The 21,161-nt window shown below is 44.0% G+C and overlaps 1 protein-coding gene across 6 annotated transcripts in view; it reads right to left on the reverse strand.

The window, feature by feature from the left end:
- The window catches only part of LOC131496726 (uncharacterized), a 35,513-nt gene extending 16,787 nt beyond the window's left edge, over nt 1–18,726 (reverse strand). Inside the window, exons 1-2 of one of the 6 annotated variants that reach the window (XR_009254645.1) lie at nt 15,639–18,726; nt 1,171–1,296 (exon numbers count right to left, since the gene is read on the reverse strand). Coding sequence is in view for 4 of the 6 variants with exons in the window: in XM_058702488.1 (XP_058558471.1) it covers nt 15,639–15,786 (148 nt within the window). In the remaining 2 variants the exon portion in view is untranslated. The remainder of the gene's footprint in view (nt 1–1,170; nt 1,297–15,638) is intronic. The other 5 variants (XR_009254646.1, XM_058702489.1, XM_058702491.1 and 2 more) reach the window with 5 other exon arrangements.
- Nucleotides 18,727–21,161: the final 2,435 nt, after the last annotated feature.

Below are 21,161 nucleotides of genomic sequence, written 5' to 3' on the forward strand. Positions count from 1 at the left end.
AGTAACCCAAGCCTACACGAGAAGGGAGAGCTTGGGAATTAATACCATTAGGACCAGTAGTTAATCTTTATGGTGCAGGCACTATGTGCTGCACGGTGTGTGAAGCACTTAGAAATTAAGACAGAGACAAGAGCAATGAAATAGGCAAGACTCAGCAGGGAACACCCTGCACAAGAAGGAACCGCATCCACAGAGCAAAAGCCCCGTGGGATAAAGGTGGCAACACAGAGCACACCCTAGATCCCTCCTGTGACTCAGACCTTTTTGCTCTTACTAAGGAAATACAGCAGCCGTACAATCATTACTTGAACTTTTATCCTTCCAAACATCCCTTGTGACGTGTCGTTAGCCAAAGTTCCACCCCTGAAATTCTGTTCATTTTTTTTTTTTTTTTGAAATTCTGTTCATGTTTTTTTTTTTTTTTATTATCACTGATATTTTTAAGATTAGCTTTATTAACAGTATGACATTTTCATGCATTGTTAAATTTCACTAGTTTTAATATTCACAATGTTTAAGTTCAAATCAACAAATAGTCAAACCTACGTGAGAAAAGAATGAAATGGTATTACCTTTTAATATAATCAGCTAACTGCTTTTTAAGAGTAAAACGTTAATACTGGGATTTTAAAACCTAAATTTCCAATGTTACTGTCAATTCAACCATATGTATTTTACTTAGGCCACAGGACTGCCCATTAGCCTTTCTTGTCGGAGAGCAATTAATCTCTTGAACCACTTTTCCTCAGCATCAGCTTTCTCAATAAATAGATTTGGATGGGCCAGAGAATTGTCATCTTGGTACTTGATAGTAGTGGGGATGCTGCTAGGGTCTATTTCTTTTTCAGTACTGGGTGGATCAGCAACTACCGGCACACAACTGCAGCATCAGGACCAACATCGAAATTCTGTTCATTTTTAAAGACACAGTTCAAGTGTTAGCCTTGCGCAATCCCTCCAAATGAAACTGATCTTTCTTTTTTCCAACCTTCGGCTGTGTCTTCATTCCATCACAACAAAGGAAGGAGAGAACAAGACAAGGAAAACAGGCAGAAATGGTGTTGAGTAGGACAATGGCGACGCAGGAGGGGGCTGAGATCTGGTAGCGCCCCTGTGGAAGGCATTCTGGGAACTAGTGGGACCCTCCATCCCATCCTCCTCTGCACTCACCTCTCTTCTCTCATCAGCTCGGCTCCCCTTCTTCCTCCGGCAATGACCACTTCCAATCTTGTCCCCTTTCTTCAGATGCCAGATGCTTCCTCCTTCACTCTGAGAAGGCGCTTCCTACCATAGAATCTATAAAGTTGCCTGACTCAGTGCCGTCTCTCTCCTTCTTACCTTGACTTATAACCATGGTGGTGCTCCCCCTACTCCTCCCGTCACTGGCCGGCCCCTCCATCTGTGCTCTGAAGACCACCCTTCTGGCCTTTTGAATCTCCTTTTTCATGCACTTTCTACCTCCACAAATCTCCTTTGTTCAGCACCTACTAAGTGCCCACCTACTGTAGGCACTACAGACACAGCAATGAACCCCTTCTGCTTTCTAGACCCTTCTCATCAGCATCAAAACCTTTATTTTTTTTTTAAGGATTTTTAAAAAATTTTTATTTTGAGAGAGACAGGGACAGCACAAGGGGAAGGGGAAAGGGGAGAGAGAGAGTCCCAAGCAGGCTCTGTACTGTCAGTGCAGAGCCCGATGTGGGACTCGAACCCACAAAACCGTGAGATCATGACCTGAGCCGACACCAAGAGTCGGATGCTTAACCTGCGGAGCTACCCAGGCACCCCAAGCATCACATCCTTTAGGAAGGCATCTCTCCCACCCTCAAGCAAGGAAACACCTCTGTTAGACCCAGTCTGCCTCCTGCTCCTGCCTCTTGTCTCTCCTGTCCTTGACACCCACACTTGCAGAAAGCATCATCCCAATACCCTCTAGATGACAGGCACGAGCGCAGTGACATTAGAAAATAAGGATTGACCTTTGACACTGTGTACCTATGTCAAATCATCATCCTGTAAACTTAAATATCTTCTAATTTTGTCAATTTTACCTCAATAAAGCTGGGGACAAATGAAATAAAAAGGGATTCAGTGGGGATCAAGAACGTGGGATAGGACAGTCAGCACAGCATGCATAAGATTATATATAGTAAAATGCATTGGCAATCTTTTAATACATAAAAGAGTTATATATTTTTTAATATATAAATCATAAAATATGCAGAAACAAAATATTACCCATGATTTCACTAAACATAATTACTGAGAACTTAATAACACATGTATGCATATTTAATATAATTTTTGCTTTTTCTGATCATGAAAGCTATACATGTTCATTGTAGAAAGTTTGGAAAATGCGCAGAAATACAAAGAAAATAAATATTACCCACCATCACACCTTACTGAAATAACTACTGTTCACTCTAATTTTTTTCCAGAACTTTGTGCATACACATATGCATTATTCAAAAACATAACTGGGGATGATAGTATGTATCCTGGGTGTTATGGTGTGTTCGCTTACTATAATAAATAAATACCACCACCGAGGACTCCAGAAATTCTCCACTCCTCCCTAGAGGACAGCTTCACTGGGAATGCTCTAACTCAAGTCCCGGATGGTCCCCATGTGGTTAAGTCCAAGGTATGTTCTCCAGGCAATGTACAAGGTCATTTCTCAGCATTGGGCAGTTGGCAAATCACTCTTTCTTGACACGCCCTTCTCTCTTGGCATCGGTGAGGCAAGGTTCTGTTTCTCTCCTAGTCATTTTGCCACTCGTCCTCCAAGTCTACTTTGCAAAACATGACTGTTCGAGAGGCTCGAGAGTCGGCGTATAGACTTCCTTGGTGCTGTCTCTTCCAGAAAAGGTCACTTCCTTTATAGCTTATTGACTCCTTTGTTGAATGCGGTACGTTTTATTACATAGATCAACCTTCTTTCAAAATCTGATTTTTGGGGGCACCTGGGTGGCTCAGTCGGTTGAGTGTCTCTGGCTCCTGATTTCTGCTCAAGTCACGATCTCACGGTTCATGAGATTGAGCCCTGCATCAGGCTCTGCGCTGACAGCACGAGCCTGCTGGGGATCCTCTCTCCCTCTCTCTCTGCCCCTCCCCCTTCCCCCCTCCCTCTCTGTCTCTCTCTCCCTCAAAATAAAATAAACATTAAAAAAAATCAAAATGAAGAAAAATAAAATCTGATTTTTCCGAGGCACCTGGGTGGCTCCGTCGGTTAAGTGCCTGACTTCAGCTCAGGTCATGATCTCACAGTTTACGAGTTCCAGCCCCACACTGAGCTCTCTGCTGTCAGCACACAGCCCACTTTGGATCCTCTGTCCCCACCCCTCTCTCTGCTCCTCCCCCACTCCCTCCCTCCCTGTCTCTCTCTCAAAAATAAACATTTTTTAAAAAAAGAGAAAACATTTCAGGCTACAAGTCTTCTTCAGAAAAATCAGATATTTTTATAGTTCTTATTTTATTTTTTACATGTTTATTTTTGAGAGACAAAGAGAGCGGGGGAGGGGCAGAGAGAGAAAGCGTGAGAGACAGACAGACAGAGGATCCGAAGTGGGGTCTGCACTGACAGCCGAGAGCCCGATGCGGGGCTCAAACTCACGACCCCTGTGATCATGACCTGAGCCAGAGTCAGACACTTAACCGACTGAGCCATCCAGGCACCCCCGGTCGGAAACGTTTTCAGTAATATTTTCCCAAATGTGGGATCATCTTTTTCTCACTTTCATGGGAAGGTGGAGGGCATCACCAGGTCTTCTGACAGTGATCTGGATAATTAGGGAGCTACAACTCTTTATCCACCAGAGTCGAGACCAACACTGACCAACAGACTTTTGGCAACGAGGGAAGTGTTCTGTTCTGAGGCTGGCCAGTATGGTACCCACTTAACCACATGTGGCTGCTGAGTACTTAGAATACGACTAATGAGGCTGAAGAACAAACCTTCTTGACTTAATTTCGATTAATCTAAATTTAAATTGCTGTACATGGTGAACGGCCACTTCAGTGAAGAGCCAGCTCTAAATGGACAGCACCACAAAAGAAAGGCCCACCCTTCATCCTTCTCTGGGTCAATTCGCCAGAAGTGTAATAATTGTCTCCTACATTCCAGACACTGTGTAGCCGTCAGGGGGAGTGAGGTGAAGAAGAGGGAAAACCGCTCTTAACGGAGCCTGTCAAGGCCATCAAAAAGAGACAGAAGTAACCCATAATAATGTAACATGAAAAGCTCTAGAACAGAAGGCCAAGCGGAAAACATACAGAAGATCAGTTAATTAAATGCCCAACACCTAGCATCAGTCCTGGTATATAATACAGTCAGTTCTGCTATAACACTTGTTTTAAAAATGCAGATTTGTTCCAAGGAGGACATTATGCTAAGTGAAATAAGCCAGACATAGAAAGACAAATACTGGGGGCGCCTGGGTGGCGCAGTCGGTTAAGCGTCCGACTTCAGCCAGGTCACGATCTCGCGGTCCGTGAGTTCGAGCCCCGCGTCAGGCTCTGGGCTGATGGCTCGGAGCCTGGAGCCTGTTTCCGATTCTGTGTCTCCCTCTCTCTCTGCCCCTCCCCCATTCATGCTCTGTCTCTCTCTGTCCAAAAATAAATAAAAAACGTTGAAAAAAATTAAAAAAAAAAAAAAAGAAAGACAAATACTGCATGTTCTCGCTTAAGTACGGGATCTAAAAAAGTCAAACTCATGGAAGCAGGGAATCAAAAGGTGGTTTCCAGGGGCCCAGGGAAGGGGACAAAGGGGAGATGTTCGTCAAAGTGTGCAAAGTTTCAGTTAGATGAGTAAGGTCTGGGGATCTCATGCACAACATGGTGACCATAGTTAATAAGACCGTATTGCGTCCTTGAAATTTGCTTAAAAGAGTTCGTCTTAACTGTTCTCAACGCAAGAAGAAAAAAAAAGGTACCTAAGTGAGACGATGCATGTGTTAATTAACTGGGTTATGGTTATCGTTTTACAATGTGTACATAGATCACATCATCACATTGTACACCTTAAATACATAATTTTGAATTTGTCAATTATACCTCAATAGGGCTGGAAGAAGCTTATTCCAAGGAGATTGATACATGAGGGAATAATTTGAGCAGAATGCAAATTCTTTGCCTCTGGAGGGCTTTGCCCATAAGAAACGCCAAGTAAATATAGAAGGCTGCATCCAGCTAACACACACACACACACACACACACACACACTTCAGACAACTAATGACCACCCTCCTGCGTGCCCTATGTCCTGAGCTACGCTCATCCGCACTTGTAGTCCCAACTCTCCCTCCCATTTCAGATCTTCCCCCTTCCATCCCCTGACAATAACTCAAGCTGCAATCTTTCTCAGACCTCCCTTCCACAAACAAATTTCACCATCTTTTTCAAGGTAGAGTGCCACATTTCTGATAGGATTTATAGATTTTTTTGTTTGTTTATTTTTGAGAGAAACAGAGTGTAAGCAAGGAAGGGCAGAGAGAGAGGGAGACAAAAAATCCGAAGTAGGGTCCAGGCTCCGAGCTGTCAGCACAGAGCCCGACACAGGGCTCGAACTCATGAACTGTGAGATCATGACCTGAGCCGAAGTTGGACGATTAATCGACTGAGCCACCCAGGTGTCCCAGGATTTATATACTTTAAACATATGTGTAAAATCATGTACAATTTTTATTTTGAAAACAAGTCACTGATTAAGTTGAGTGCTGTTCCCCAACCCCATAAGCCCTGTGGTTTTTAACCGTGTGATTTTGTACAGCTCTACAATTTGGTGGAACACACATGTTGTGTTATAGCAGAAATGACTGTAGGTCTAGAAAAATATCTTAGCAATGGTCATACCTGCACCCCTGATCTTGGATTCTCAACACCATTCTCCAATAAAAGGGACCAGACTCTTTGGAAGAAAGGCTGATTCCGGGTCTGGGGCTGGGAAAGGATGAAATGGGCCATGAACATCTTGTGCCAGAATCTAAGCTGATACTCAGAAAATGACAGAGATATTTTTAAAAGGTACAAGAGCCAGCTTGAAGGTGTGGTTGCTGGAAAAAAAATGTAGGACAACTTGAGCATCAGAACGATGACAGGAACAGATACCTCATTGAATAGAATAGGATTATTCTTTCCATGAACTCACACTGATGGAAATGAATAAATGGGTAACGTACATCTTTACCCTGACCAGATGCTGCTGAACTGCTCTGCAAATTGGTTGTAGTGAATTATATTCCCACCCAATGTTGTATGAACATTCCAGCATCCTCACCGATACTTGCTATTAACAGACTTGAACACTTTGATAATCAGGTGGATACAAAATGTACCGCAGTTGGGGCGCCTGGGTGGCTCAGTCGGTTGAGCGTCCGACTTCGGCTCAGGTCATGATCTCGCGGTCCGTGAGTTCGAGCCCCGCGTCGGGCTCTGGGCTGATGGCTCGGAGCCCGGAGCCTGCTTCCGATTCTGTGTCTCCCTCTCTCTCTGCCCCTCCCCCGTTCATGCTCTGTCTCTCTCTGTCTCAAAAATAAATAAATGTTAAAAAAAAAAAATTCAAAATGTACCGCAGTGTGGCCTTCATTTCTACCTTTCTGATCATTAGTAGCATTGAGCTTCTTATCACATGTCAAGCTGTGTCTTCTGTGACTCCTCAGTTAATATCCTTTACGCATTTTCTGTTGTTTTCCTTTTTAAAACTGATTTTCCCCTTAGCCTGTGACTGGTTTTGACTTTTGTTTTCAGCATCATTTTGTAAAGACGTTTTCTTCTTTTTCATGTATTTTGTCCTTAATCAATCTATTCCTTTTATATTTTAAGAAATACTTTACTACTTTGAAGTCATAAAGAGAATTTTCCACATCTTCCGAAAATGTCAAGTTTTGCTTTTCACTTTTTGATCTTAAAATCATCTGGAACTTTTTTCTTTCTTTAATGTTGATTTTTTTTTTGGGAGAGAGAGCATGTGAGCGAGCGGCGGGGGGGCAGAGAGAGGGCGACCCAGAATCGAAGCAGGCTCCAGGCTCCGAGCTGTCAGCACCAAGACCAACGTGGGGCATAAACTCACAGACCTCGAGATCATAACCTGAGCCGACGAAGCTGGAGGCTTACCCAGTTGAGCCACCCAGGTGCCCCAGATCTGGAATTTATTTTAATGTATAGTATGAAGGACCCTCATATTATTTGTATCCACATGGATAGCCTAGTATTTCAGTACCAATATTGAATGACTAGGATCTTCTCCTGATTTGTAATGTTTCTGCCATATACCAAATTCCAAAATTTGTGTGATTTCATCTCGGGGCTCTCAGTTCCTGTCCACTAGTCTCTCTGTCTCAGTAACAGAATATCATACTGTTTTAATGATCATAGCTTTAGAATTAGTCCCAATATCTAATAGGTGAACTTCTCTCCTCATTCTTCTTAAAAACAAACAAACAAACAAACCATATTTGACATTCTTTGCCTTTTGTTTGGTCAAACAGATTTTAGGAGAAGCTGTTACATTTTTTTTAAAAAGTGAACAATGAGGGGCACCTGGGTGGTTCAGTCGGGTAAGCATCTGACTCTTGATCTTGGCTCAGGTCAGTATCTCAAGGTTCATGGGTTCAAGCCCTGCATCGGGCTCTGTGCTGATGGTCCGCAGCCTATTTGGAATTCTGTCTCTCCTTCTCTCTGCCCCCCTCCCCTGCGTGTGCTGTCTCTCAAAATAAAGAAACTAAAAACTTGTTTTGAATAAAAACAGTGAATAAAGAAACAGTGAAAAGAGACCATGTTTTAAAAAATCTCTTAGGAGGGGCGCCTGGGTGGCTTGGTCTGTTAAAAAACCTCTTAGGGTTTTTAGCAGAATCACAATGAATTTGTTACTTACTTTGGGAAGGAGTAACATCTGTATTCACCAATGTTCTGCAGAGAAACAGGACCAATAGGATGGCTGGGTGTAGATACAGGCACATAGATTTACTATAGGAATTGGCTCACGTCACATGGGGCTGAGAAGTTCCACCATCTGCCACCCTCAAGCTGGTGAATCAGAAGAGCCACTCATGTCATTTGGTCTGAGTCTGAAGTCCGAGGGCAGGGGACGATGGATGTCCCAGCTCAAGCAAAGAGCAAATTTGCCCTTCTGTCGCAGACTCTGGGTCTGGGGTTCTCTCTTGTCCAGCAAGAGAGCGAACGCAGGGTAGAAATGCGAGAGAGGCTAATGTCCCAGAGGAGACAAGAGCCCCGAGTAAGGGTCCTTGCTTTGTTTTTATTAGGATCAGAAGGCTTACAAGCGTGGTGATGGACGTGTTCAAAGAGACAATGAAACTGTGACCATTACCTCACGGGTGTGAGGGAAAGGGGGTGTTGAAGATATGTGGTGTTAGGGGTTTGGGTCAATACACAACAAAGTCCTGGTGCCGGGCAGATGGTTGTTAACAGCAGACGTGAGGCGCCACCTCTGTTTACCTAAACTTGCCTAGGGGACAAAACAGACAGAACATGCTACCTCTGGGTCAACAAGGCACCTTTCTTTTGCTAATTAGCTCCGCTCTGGGCAACTTCGCCCCGCAGGGGTCTATAGCCCTGTTTACCAGTTCACCTAATTTCGTCCTTCCTTCCTGTGAAAGCAGATTTCTGCTATTGTACTAATTTGGGGGTCACTTCTGCCCTGAATCTCTAACCTTGTTGACCTCATCTTGGATGTTTTCACCCTGAGATTTCCTATTCCTATGCATTTGTCCTATACTGGGGGCCTTTGCCCTGTTTACCTAATCTTGGTTACCTAATCTTGGATGCGTACATCCTGTGGCTTTCTCTTACTTTCTGCCTTGTTAACCCATCGGTGCAAGCTCAGGGAATTCCTAAACTCATTCCCCACACCCTTCTTCTGCCTTTGCGTCCCAGCCAAATCCTCAGTGGATTGCATGATGCCCACACCCACTGATGAAGCTGTCTTCTTCGCTCAGTCCACTGCTCTCAATGCTAATCTCAATGCTAAACACACTCAGAAAAAGATGTCTTATCAGATATCTGGGCATCCCTTAGCCCAAGCAAGGAGATACAGGAAACTGACCATCACAACATTGTTTAGATATTGAGAATTCCCATCCATAAACCTAGGACGTTTCTCCATTTATTTCCTCTTTTATGTCCTTCAACACAATTTAATAATTTTCTTTCTAAATATCTTGCACGTCTTTGGGGTTAAGCACTGTTATAATTTTATTGCTATTTTGCATGGGTCTTTTTGAAATATTTATTTGTTTGTTTGTTTTGAGAGAAAGAGAAAGCACGTGAGCAGGGAAGGGGCGGAGAGAGAGAGAAAATCCCAAGCAGGCTCCACACTGTCAGCGCAGAGCCCGACACGGGTCAATCTCATGACTGAGATCACGACCTGAGCCCAAGTCAAGAGTTGGACACCTGGAGCCACCCAGGAGCCCTTGAATGGATTTTTCAAATTACATTTTCTATTTGATATGTAAGAAATTCTTTCATTGCTGAAAATTGATTTGCTTTCTTTTCAAAATTTTTTCCCCTCCAGGACTTCTAATTACCTCTGCTATGTTAGTGCCAATTTCCCAAATGGAGACACATAGTACAGCACATCCTAGATTATTTGAATATAAAGTCCATTTGAATACTTTATATACCAAATTCATGGACTTTTAAAGAGCGATTAGACGAGATAATGTACATAAAATACATATAATTAGGGTAAGACAAAAGATAAGAAAAAATGCCAGTCGAGTATCTCTCCCTGAGAGGCTAAGATCTGCCAAAGAAGAGAGAAAGATGAATCTCCATGGTTTAGATCATCTGATACTAACCAAAGGAATTTTACTTGAGGGGGGTCTGGGTGGCTGAGTAGATAAAGCATCCTACTCTTGATTTTAGTTCAGGTAATAGTCTCACAGTCTTTTGATCAAGCCCCTCATTAGGCTCTGTGCCAAGAATATGTAAGAAATTCTTACAATGGAGCCTTCGTGGGATCCATTCTCTCTCTCACTCACTCTCTCTCTCTCTGCCCCTCCCTCACTTGTCTCTCTTTCAAATAAAAAAAAAAAAAGCAAAAAACAAACAACAAGAAAGAATTGTACTCACAGGCGATGTATTGGGGGGGAAAGCAGTGTTTTATTATCTATTTCAGTTCTGATTCCTTTGAAAGCAAAGGTAATTTATCTGAAATTGAAGGAGAATTAAGTCCTGTCTGCTCCTGAGATAGTAACAGGAAATAAACATCCCTCTGGTCAAAACAAGGAGGGAGAGTGAGCAGTATCTTGTGCGAAACCCCCAGATACAGTATTTAAGGGCCCCCAGGGAAGAGGCAAACATCAGACCTCCCTCACCCCGAGTCTCCCTCTTCTCCTCACCTCTCCCAAGTCCTCTCTACTGACACCATGGGGTGCAGTGGCTGTGGAAGTTGTGGTGGCTGCCGTGGCTGCCGTGGCTGCCGTGGCTGCGGCTGCGGGAAGGGCGGCTGGAAGAAGCAGTGCCCTACCGGGCATCCGGCCCCCCTCTGGTAGAATGCGCCCAGACGGCGCTTGCCTGTGGGTCAGACTTTCCTCCAAGTCTCCCCATTTCTCTTCCCACAACCTGGAAGTCAGTCGTGGGCACTCGGAGCTGGAATTTGAGACTCTCCTCTCTGTCACATCACAAATCGATCATTTCAATGGACCCTGCTAGTGATGTGAACAAGAACTAGGAAAACAAGAGTCAGCCCAGCTGCTGGAGTCAATTCACATGTGGAACAGACTGAAAGTGGAATCATGGCTACTCACTTATTTCTGTTTTTCTGAAATACTTTCCCACAACTTCAGTGCCTTGCTTGTATCATGCCCTCACATTACGTGCCAATTCCACTATGTTCTCATGCCCAGCAGTTCTGTCCTGCTGAAAATCAAGTGCACAGATAGGATAATGGACCATACACTGATGGTTAACATTTCTTTTTTTTTACTTTCATTTGTTGTCTTGCTATGAAAGGATCTTTTGTGTTCCATAAATTCATGCAAGCTAAATAAAGAAACGCTTGTTGGGAAGAATGTCCCCGATTGTCAGAGTCGTGTCCCTTACGGTCATAGTTGCACTGAGATGCGCGTTGCGGGCCAATCGCAGGGCCCCTCAAGCTCCGGGGGAGCTGAACAAGCAGGGCCATGGAGAATGGACGCTAACCTCAAGATTTGCCTTAAGAGCTATCTTCAAAAGAAAGAAGTTGACACATTTTGTTCTATCATGTTTTCTGCCAATGACCACGTACAGACCCTCAAAAGAATTGGATTTTTTTTTTTTTTTAATTTTTTTTTTTCAACTTTTTAAATTTATTTTTGGGACAGAGAGAGACAGAGCATGAACGGGGGAGGGGCAGAGAGAGAGGGAAACACAGAATTGGAAACAGGCTCCAGGCTCCGAGCCATCAGCCCAGAGCCTGACGCGGGGCTCGAACTCACGGACCGCGAGATCGTGACCTGGCTGAAGTCGGACGCTTAACCGACTGCGCCACCCAGGCGCCCCAAGAATTGGATTTTTATGTCAGCCTCCATTCCAAGCAACCAGCCCGGTCCCTGGCTGTTGGAGAACCCCTTTCATGGTTGAAATTTCGATTTTCATCTTTAATCCTTGCCATGAACTGTGCAGATACTGTTTTCTGAATCTTTTGTTTGAACGCCCTACTGCCTCCTTCACGGCACCCAAGACTGTGACTGACTCCATTTCTAGTTTTTGAGACTTGGCTTTCAATCACATGGTCCGTGCTTCAGGACTGAATATGACCCAGCGAGCAAGGGGCCTGGACTGGAGTCGGAAAGCCCTGGAGAAGAGGCACTTCCCAGCATGCGCTGGTCAGCCAATGACCAGTGAGAGGACCAGAGGGCTTCTCCTCTGCCTGCAGAAGTTGGCGGTGGGGGTGGGGGGGGGTAAGACCTCAGAGGTAGACCACAGCTGTACTCCGGGTTGTGCAGGAAAGCCTTTACCTCTTCCTGCTGAGGTCACTTGGAACGCTGTCTGCATCAGGAAGCTCAGAACTGGATATTCGCCTTGCCAGAAAAAGCCTTCCATTTTGCTTTGAGGTTCTGAAATCAAACCTCACCCCTCTCAGAGTGATCTCTGGTCAGGGGATCAGAAGCAGCTCTTAGGTTGTTTGTCAACACCCAACTGTTGCGTGTCACTTGGCTCTTCTTTATTTTTTTTTCTCTCTCTCCAAGAGAGTTGAACTCTGGCTGCATTATCCACACTCTCAGGGCCGTGTTCCCGCTGCTCATGGCAGTGCCTGGCACGTCCTCAGGAAAGACCCACTGTGTTAATAAAAGGAAGCTCTGTGGGGCTTTCTCTGAGCCTCTCTCCTCTTCCTGGGTCAGAGTCAGTTACTCCCTCACCTGTGCGAGCACCTGCCTTCTACGTGATCTTCCTGGTACCTTCGTGGGGTCATGCACGTGCCTGTTTACAAGCCCTTGAAGTTCTTGAGGGCAGGAACCCTCCTGCTTGGTGCTGCCTTCCCAGGCTCCTTCACTGTGTAAGGCATCAATTAATATTTGATGACTGAATGACTTCACCCTCTTTCCAGGGTTTGACACCAGGTGGTCGCATCACCAACGATCCACTTAAAGCCATTTACAAGGCCAGTGGTGATGGATATTGAACGTATCTTGTGTGAGGTGTGGGGGTCAGGCACGGGAGACCTGACATTTCCCTTCTCATTAAAGTGCACAATGGGGCTGTGTCATTAAGCTTCTGGCCAAAGACACGCTTCCCAGAAAACTCACCAAAAAAGGGCAAAGCCAGAAAGCCTAAAGCACGATGCTCTCGTCTAGGAATATTTTGAATTGAAACACTTTTCTAAAAGGCACGTCATCTAAAAGAGCAGAGTAAGGAAAAGCCCCATAATAATACAACAGATTTCATTCAAATTAAAATCCATGATTTTCAAAAGGGATGTTCAAGTGGCCTCTGGGGTTTGCCAAGCTTCTGGGAGGTACCCAGAGTGGGTGATGGCAACTCACAGAAAAAAGTCATCTTAAAGGCAGACATGCCTTTTTTTCATCTGTGCTATTAGGAGATCATGCTAATACTCTTTTGAAAACACATTAAAACGATCCCGCAATTCATCTAGAGTTTTATTGTTATTGTGGCTTTTATTGCTTGTTACAAAAATGTGTAATTAGTTAACAAGCAAAACTGAGCTACCAAAAACCAAAACACAAGAAAACAAACCCAAGCCAAATAGGCAATAAAAAGGAAACCTTTGGAATGAGGTACCTAAACTAGTCCTAGTGGAGATTGCATAACACCCTCTATCCACGTGTCGCGGCTAGTTTTCAACAGGCTGGAAACTCAGCCTCCAGAAAGAAGACTTTCTCCCGCCTGCCTCTCACCCATCCGCATCTGCAGGCCACGCTGCACCCAGCCACACAACCCCCGGGGCCCAGGGCCCTTGTTAAGTTCATTCATCAGCCTCTCGATCCTGGGGTACAAAGTTTGGCCGGCAGGACCAAGAACAAAGCAACACACCTAATTCCCTGGGACCCAGTGTCTTCAAACTGGCTTTTAACCATTTTTCAAGGAGGATGTTAGTGACTATTCTTTTCCCTTTGAGTTATTCTGACACCGAACAGAATAAAGAACTAGAAACTAAAAGCCATTGAAGGGGACATGAAACAGGTGTCGGGGGAACATCGCTAACCCACCAGGAGCCAGCAGGTAAGACCAAATTCTCATCAAACACTTCTCCATGCTGGCCATAGGCTATGGGGCTGAGTATTTTTACCCAGGAATGAGCAGCTCTGAAACTGCTCACCAGACTGTAGGGATACAGTGTGGGAGGCTGTCATTTGCACTGGAGGCTCTACAAAACCTTTTGAACTGGAGGTCAGAAAAGAGCCTGGGGGCTGTAAGGCTGGTGAACTAGAATGGGGTCAGGACAGCGGGAGAGGGGGAAGATGTACACTGGGGAGCCTGAGCAGGGAACTGAAGACAACAAACAGTAAGAGAAAACCTTAAGGGCAAGTGACCAGTATCACTCTTTTCCTTAACATGGGAATTGGTGCCTTGGGATGAGTGAGCATTGAGTGGGAAGGGGGGGACCGTGTGATCTGGTTTTGTCCGTATCACTGGGCAGTTGTCTGCCTGCCGATGAGTCACTGAACCTCTCTAAGCAGCCCTTCTTTCCCTTGTAAACATTGGCTCACACTCTCCCAAGGGTCCCGGCAGCTGTTCAATTTGTCGGTGACTTCAGCGACGGTGCAGAATGGATCATTTTATCTCAAAAGTATTTCCCCGATATATACTTATTTAGGGAATGACTCACCTGTCTGAAGAGTGGAAAACGCGTTATTTTTATTTGTTCTGAATTGAAGACTCATTCCTATTAATTGGATGTATACAATTAATGTGTGAATATATTGTTTATTTTCATGATAAGAGGTTAAGCAGGTAATGCTAAAATTGCAATTTAAATCAATATTAACATATAGACCCAAATTTTATTCTTAAAAATTAGGCTGGACCTACAAGAAATTTGGACTCTAAACAAGTAAAAACTTGAAACTAGAACCACGATGCTAATAATGAAGACATAATAATAGTTAACACCTATGGAGCACACACAGACATCCAAGTAACTTAATTCTGATGACAATCCTAAAAGATGGATATCATGATCCACGTTTTACAAATGGAGAAACATCCGGCGAAATTAAATAAGCTGCCAAAGAGGCAGGGCCTGCTGAGGTGTAGAGCTGGAACTATAATCCAGGTTTGAGGGATTCTACAGCCCATGCTTTTAGTTCCCTCGCTGTAAACACCAGCAGAGTGACGGGAATGGTGAATGGCTGGACACCCAAGGTCAAATGGTGGCTGATGATGCCTAGATGTGTTTGCATATTTTAGCAGTAACTATTAGCATTGTTCATTCTTTCTGGACGAGGAAAACCAATTTATCAGGATTTATTTGAAGGACAACTCAACTGTTTCTTGACTTGAGCAATGTCAGTGCTCTATCACTTTAAAAGTAGCAGAGAGGGGCATCTGAGTGGCTCAGTTGGTTGAGTATCTGACTTCGGCTCAGGTCATGATCTCACGGTTTGCAGGTTCGAGCCCCGAGTCGGGCTCTGTGCTGACAGCTCAGAGCCTGGAGCCTGCTTCAGATTCTGTGTCTCCCTCTCTCTCTGCCCCTCCCCCACTCGTGCTCTGTCTCTCTCTGTCTCTCTCCCTGTCTCTCTCTCAAAAATAAACAAACATTGGGGCGCCTGGGTGGCGCAGTCGGTTAAGCGTCCGACTTCAGCCAGGTCACGATCTCACGGTCTGTGAGTTCGAGCCCCGCGTCGGGCTCTGGGCTGATGGCTCGGAGCCTGGAGCCTGTTTCCGATTCTGTGTCTCCCTCTCTCTCTGCCCCTCCCCCGTTCATGCTCTGTCTCTCTCTGTCCCAAAAACTAAATAAAAAACGTTGAAAAAAAAATTTTTAAAAAAATAAAATAAAATAAACAAACATTAAACAAAATTAAAAAAATAAATAAAAGCAGAGAAAAGTACCTATCAGTTTCCTTCTACACTTGGGGCCAGGACCCATTTTCCGTTTATACCTATGCTAGTCACCCGTTCCTTTCTCATTGCCACTGTCTCTTCTCTTCCTCCTCCCACAACATCTCAACCCTTATTACCTGACATGGTGATAGATGCTTTCACTGCAGAAATATCCCATCTAGTCTCTTCATCCAGGCAACCATGGCACCTTATGTGAAATCTTAGAATGATCGTTAACAAAGTGCCGGCACGTAATCCATTAGGACCAGACTGCTCATACAACATCACTTGAGCTAGTGGATATTATTTGGTAAGTGGCTGATAGCTAAAGCCAGGAAGGAAAGCAGCAGAATCACCAGCAGGGAAAGCAACCACATCATCACAAAGAGATGAGTCATAGGGACCCAATTTTATCACCCCTGGGAAATGAGTCCAAGGAATCCAATTTAGGATAATGTATGTATTTAGCTCACTTGTTTAATCGCTCAAAGAAAAAAATGAGTGCCTAGTAGGTGCTGGCTTGTCGCTATGGATTCAGATGAAGTCTTCTAGTCCATTAGGGAGGCTAAGTATTTGAATAACTTATCCATACGTAGGATTGTTGTGGGTTTTTTTTTTTCAATTTTTAATTGAGATATAATTCACATACCATAAAATTTACCTTTTAAAGTATATAATGCAGGGGTACCTGGGTGGCTTAGTCAGTTAAGGGTCCAATTTTGGCTCAGGTCGTGATCTCACAGTTCATGAGTTCAAATCCCATGTTGGCTCTGTGCTGACACCTCGCAGCCTGAAGCCTGCTTCATATTCTGTGTTTCCTTTCTCTTTGCATCTCCTCTGCTCATGCTCTCTCTCTTTCTCAAAGATAAATAAACTTTTTTAAAAAATTAAAAAACAATAAAGTATGTAATTCAATGGGTTTTAGTATATTCACAAAATTCACTATTTAATGTCAGAATATTTTTTATTACTCCAAAAAGAAAACTACATCCATTAGTGATCATTTCCTGTTCCCATTCTTCCCTCCTTCCAGCCCTGGTAACTCTATGCTACTCTCTGTTCTTTATGGATTTGCCTAGTCTGAACACTTCATTTAAATGAATCATAAACAGAGTTTGTGTCTGCCTTTTTTCACTTAGCATAGTATTTCCACAGTTCATCCGTGTGACGGCATGAATCAGTACCTCCTTCCTACGACTGAAAAATATTCCATTGTCTGGTTATACCATTTTATTTCTCCATTTATCAGTTGATGGGCATATGGGTGGGATCTACTTTTTAGCTATTCTGAATAACGCTGCTATGAACATTCGTATACAAGTTTTTGTGTAGACATGTTTTTGTTTCTCTTGGGTATACACACACCTAGCTGTGGAATTGCTGGGTCGTATGTAACCATGCCGAACTTTACGGAGGAGCCGCTAACGCATTGTCCAAAGCCACTACACCACTTTGACTTCCCTCCAGCAGTAAATGAGGGTTCTGGTTTCTCCACATCCTCGCCAACAACTCACTATTGTTCATCGTTTTTATTATAGCCAATCCAGTAGCTGTGAAACGGTGTCTCATTGTGGTTTGTATATGCCTAATGACTGATGATGTTGAACTTTTTTTCCATGTGCTTATTGGCCATTTGTATATCTTCAGTGGAGAAATGTTTGCTCAGATCTTTGGCTCATGTTTTAGTTGGGTTGTTTGTCTTTCTTATTGTCGAGTTTTAAGAGTCGCTCCAAATGGTTTAAAGTACAAAAAGAAATGTTTTACACACTATGTTCTACGAAGTTTGAAATACATGTTTAGAGCTCATATAGAAGCATATTTTTGTCTTTCAAGTTCAATAATTTTTTATGCATTGATATTTAGGAAATCAAATTCTAGCCGCAGTTATCATAAAAAGATAAGGTGTGTTAAAAGCTCGAACAACTCTTAGATAAGATAGTAACAAAAAAAGTGCCAAATACATTTACACTTTATTACAGGAAAATAAATAATTTCTCAACTGCCATGAAATCCAGGCACCAGTTAAGTGCTTCATTTGTGAACTGGCCACGTGACTTTTTCAACTGATAAACAATTAGAAAAAATACTGTTAATAGCAGCCTGAACTCAGACAGGCTATCTACATATACTGAACCACATGTCACTAAATATTGGGAAAACAAGATTTTAAATACTTAACATGTATTCCATAACGTAGATACACAATAATTTACTAAACATTTCCCTAGTGTGTTTCCAGTTTGTGTTAGTTATACATATTTTAATAAATATCCTTATACATAAATCTGTGTGTATATATGGTGTTACCTTTGGAAAGATTTCCAGGAGTAGGCTTACTGGGATTGATCAAGATTCAACTGATTGATCAAGATTCAACTGAATTATTGCCTAACTGCCTTTCAAGAGATTTTTACCAAGTTTATACTCTTACCATCAGGATGTGAATGTTCATTTTGCTTGATCCTTGTTGATGGGGGATTTTTAAGTAGTCTTTAGTATTATTATAAAAAGAAGATGGTATCTCATTGCCCAAACTGTATTTAAACTGCTAGAAAAGCTATTTTCCCAAGTCTTATTTGCTGGTTCTAGTTCCTTTTGGGGGGGCGAGGGGATTTGTCTATTCACATCCTTAGCATGTTTCTTAACTGTTTAGTAAAGGAATGTTCTCCCTACTTGGAATATACGCATCCCCAATATCCATTGCAGAGATTAATTTATGGAAAATGCAGCTGAGCAAAGATGCCCAAATTTGGTTGGTGATTAGGGAACACTACCAGCCTAAAGGTTCAACTAGGGCGGTGGGCAACCTGTAGCCTGCCGGTCTGGCTTTGTAAGTCACGTTTCACCAGGACACAGCCCAGCTCATCCATTTATCTAAGACTGCTCTTGCTTTCCTGGGGCAACACCCACTAGTTGGGACAGAGACCACATGGCCTGCAACGTCTAAATACGTATGTACTCTCTGGCCATTTTAAGTAAAGTGTGTGGACCCCCAACCTACAGCACTAGTAAAGAAATTTATGGTCTTACTAGAGAGACAGATACTACCACCATTAAAATGACTTTATAGGGGGGGCGCCTGGGTGGCTCAGTCGATTGGGCGTCTGACTTCGGCTCATGGTCTGTGAGTTTGAGCCCCGCATCGGGCTCTGGGCTGACAGCTTGGAGCCTGGAGCCTGCTGTGTCTCCCTCTCTCTCTGCCCCTCCCCCACTTGTGCGCGCTCTCTCGCGCTCTCTCTCTCTCTCTCTCTCTCTCTCTCTCTCTCTCAAAAATAAATAAATGTAAAAAAAAATTTTTTTTTAATGATTTTATATACCATTAATGATGGGGAAAAGTATTTGCCAATTGTTAAAACGTCAGAGTAGATGATAAAATATTTATATAAATTGTATCCCAAAAAACCCCATGGCTATAATTGGGAAAACTGGACACCAAAATGTTGCTATTGGTGATCTCAGGGTGATGAGGTTACTTTTTGGACGGGGAGGGGCTCTTGTAAGGTTTGTTTCAATGAACAGATTTTACTTTTGTAAACAATGTAAACAATAGATCTGTGATGTGACTCCTTGTAAATTTGCAAAGGTAAATGGCTGGGGAACAAGAAAAAAAAAAAGTAAAATCATTTCTTTAAAGTCATCATGGGAACCACTGCCTCGCCAGCCAGCCCGGGGCCAAAGCTCGGCCAGACCTTGGCCAGCGGGGGAAGTGACACGCACACCCTCACCGTCCTCTCCACCGCTGTTCTGAGCCAGCTGCTCCGACGTGGTTCAACTGCCACCACCAGGAAACACTGCGGTGTCCTCCCGTGCTTGTGTTCTGTCATCTGCAGGCCTCCTTCCCCTTCCACTGCCTGGCGTCAGGGGACAGTGAAACCTGGGTCCTTCAAATCGCCCTCCTCCACAAACACCCTCGCTCACACACACCTGCATTTTACAGCATCGCCTAACGAACGCCCTTATGTGTTCGGAGCTCAGCCCTGGCACATGTCTTTACTAATTCCTTTGTCAAGAGGTGAGATACCTTCTGCCCTGATTCCTTATTGCTAGAAACATACTGAACACGGAACATGTTTCAGAGGAAATTTCATTCCCAGGTGCTTTTACATCATTTGAGTTTTTCTTAAATCTACCGTTTGAAGATTCTCTAGAGCAATTTGAGCCTAAGAAATGTGTATGGACTTAAAAAGCTAGATACTAAAGTTATTTACCTAACATAGGTAGGGCCTCAGTCAGTGCACTTTGTTTGATGTCTTCAATATGTGTACGAATCGCCTGAGATTTGTTAAAAGGCAGATGCTGGCTGACCACCAAGGGATAAGATTCTGCAGGCCTAGCCAGCTCCCAGGCCGCATCTGGCCTGGGTCCCCAGACCACACTCTGAGGAGCAAATGACCGTGATCAACTTTAAAAAAAAAAATTTTTTTTTAATGTTTATTTTTTAGAAAGAGAGAGAGAGAGAGGTGAGCAGGGGAGGGACAGAGAGAGGGAGACACAGAATCCGAAGGAGGTTCCAGGCTCTGAGCTGTCAGCACAGAGCCCGACTCGGGGCTCGAACCCGCAAGCCGTGAGATCATGACCTGAGCCGAAGTCGGATGCTCAACCGACTGAGCCACCCAGGCGCCCCCGTAGCCATCTTTAATGAAGAGGTGCAATATGCATGCTTGAGAGAAGTCCAAATTACTACTACTCTGCAAAGGAATGTATTTCTACACTCCTCTCTCCCCACACACCCTGTCCTTTAAAAATGCTCTGATATCCTGGGGGGGGGGGGGGGGAGGGGGGAACTGGCCAGGCTGCTTTCCCATCATTATAGAGTATCCACAACACAAACCCCTCTTCCTCCGGCTTCCTTCAGCTTCTGCTCATCCTTCCCCCTCGGTCTTAAATTCTGTTGTCAAGGCTGCTACTCCTTCGTTAAGTCTACACTGGGAAGGGTTGAGATCTTTCCTACTCTCCAGAGCCCCTTGTCCTTGCACAGATTATTATCCCATCGGCCTCCCTCCTCCTTCCCGGGTCTGAACGATGGGTTCCTTCTGTGCATTCTAAAGTGGTTCTGAGCACGCTTCGAGTCAGAGCTGGGTTCAAAGCTCAGTTCTGCCACTCCCTTTACTTGAGCAAGTAAACCGCCGTCTCTAAGCCAGTTTTGTCTGGTAAAACAGAAGTCAGCCCTACTTACAAGGTTGTGAGGACTATAGAAAATAATGTTTAAAAATCATTTAGCAGGGTGTCTGGGTGGCTTGGTCGGTTGAGCGTCCGACTTCGGCTCAGGTCATGATCTCACGGTCCGTGAGTTCGAGCCCCGCGTCGGGCTCTGTGACCGCTCAGAACCTGCAGCCTGTTGCGGATTCTGTGTCTCCCTCTTTCTCTGCCCCTCCCCTGTTCATGCTCTGTCTCTGTCTCAAAAATAAATAAACGTTAAAAAAAACTAAAAAAAAAATCATTTAGCAAAGTGGCACCAAAATAACGCTAAACGGAAGCTACTAGGACTTTGTCATAAAGCATCACTTCTTTTAGTTCTCAAACATCACTTAAAAAGTCAAAATTGTTGGGGCACCTGAGGGGCTCAGTCAGTTAAGCGTCAGACTCTTGGTTTCGGCTCAGGTCATGATCTCGTGGTTTCATGAGTTCAAGCCCTGCAACATCGTGGAGCCTGCTTGGGA

Source organism: Neofelis nebulosa, chromosome 2 (assembly GCF_028018385.1).
Source record: "Neofelis nebulosa isolate mNeoNeb1 chromosome 2, mNeoNeb1.pri, whole genome shotgun sequence".
NCBI classification, from domain to species: Eukaryota; Metazoa; Chordata; class Mammalia; order Carnivora; family Felidae; genus Neofelis; species Neofelis nebulosa.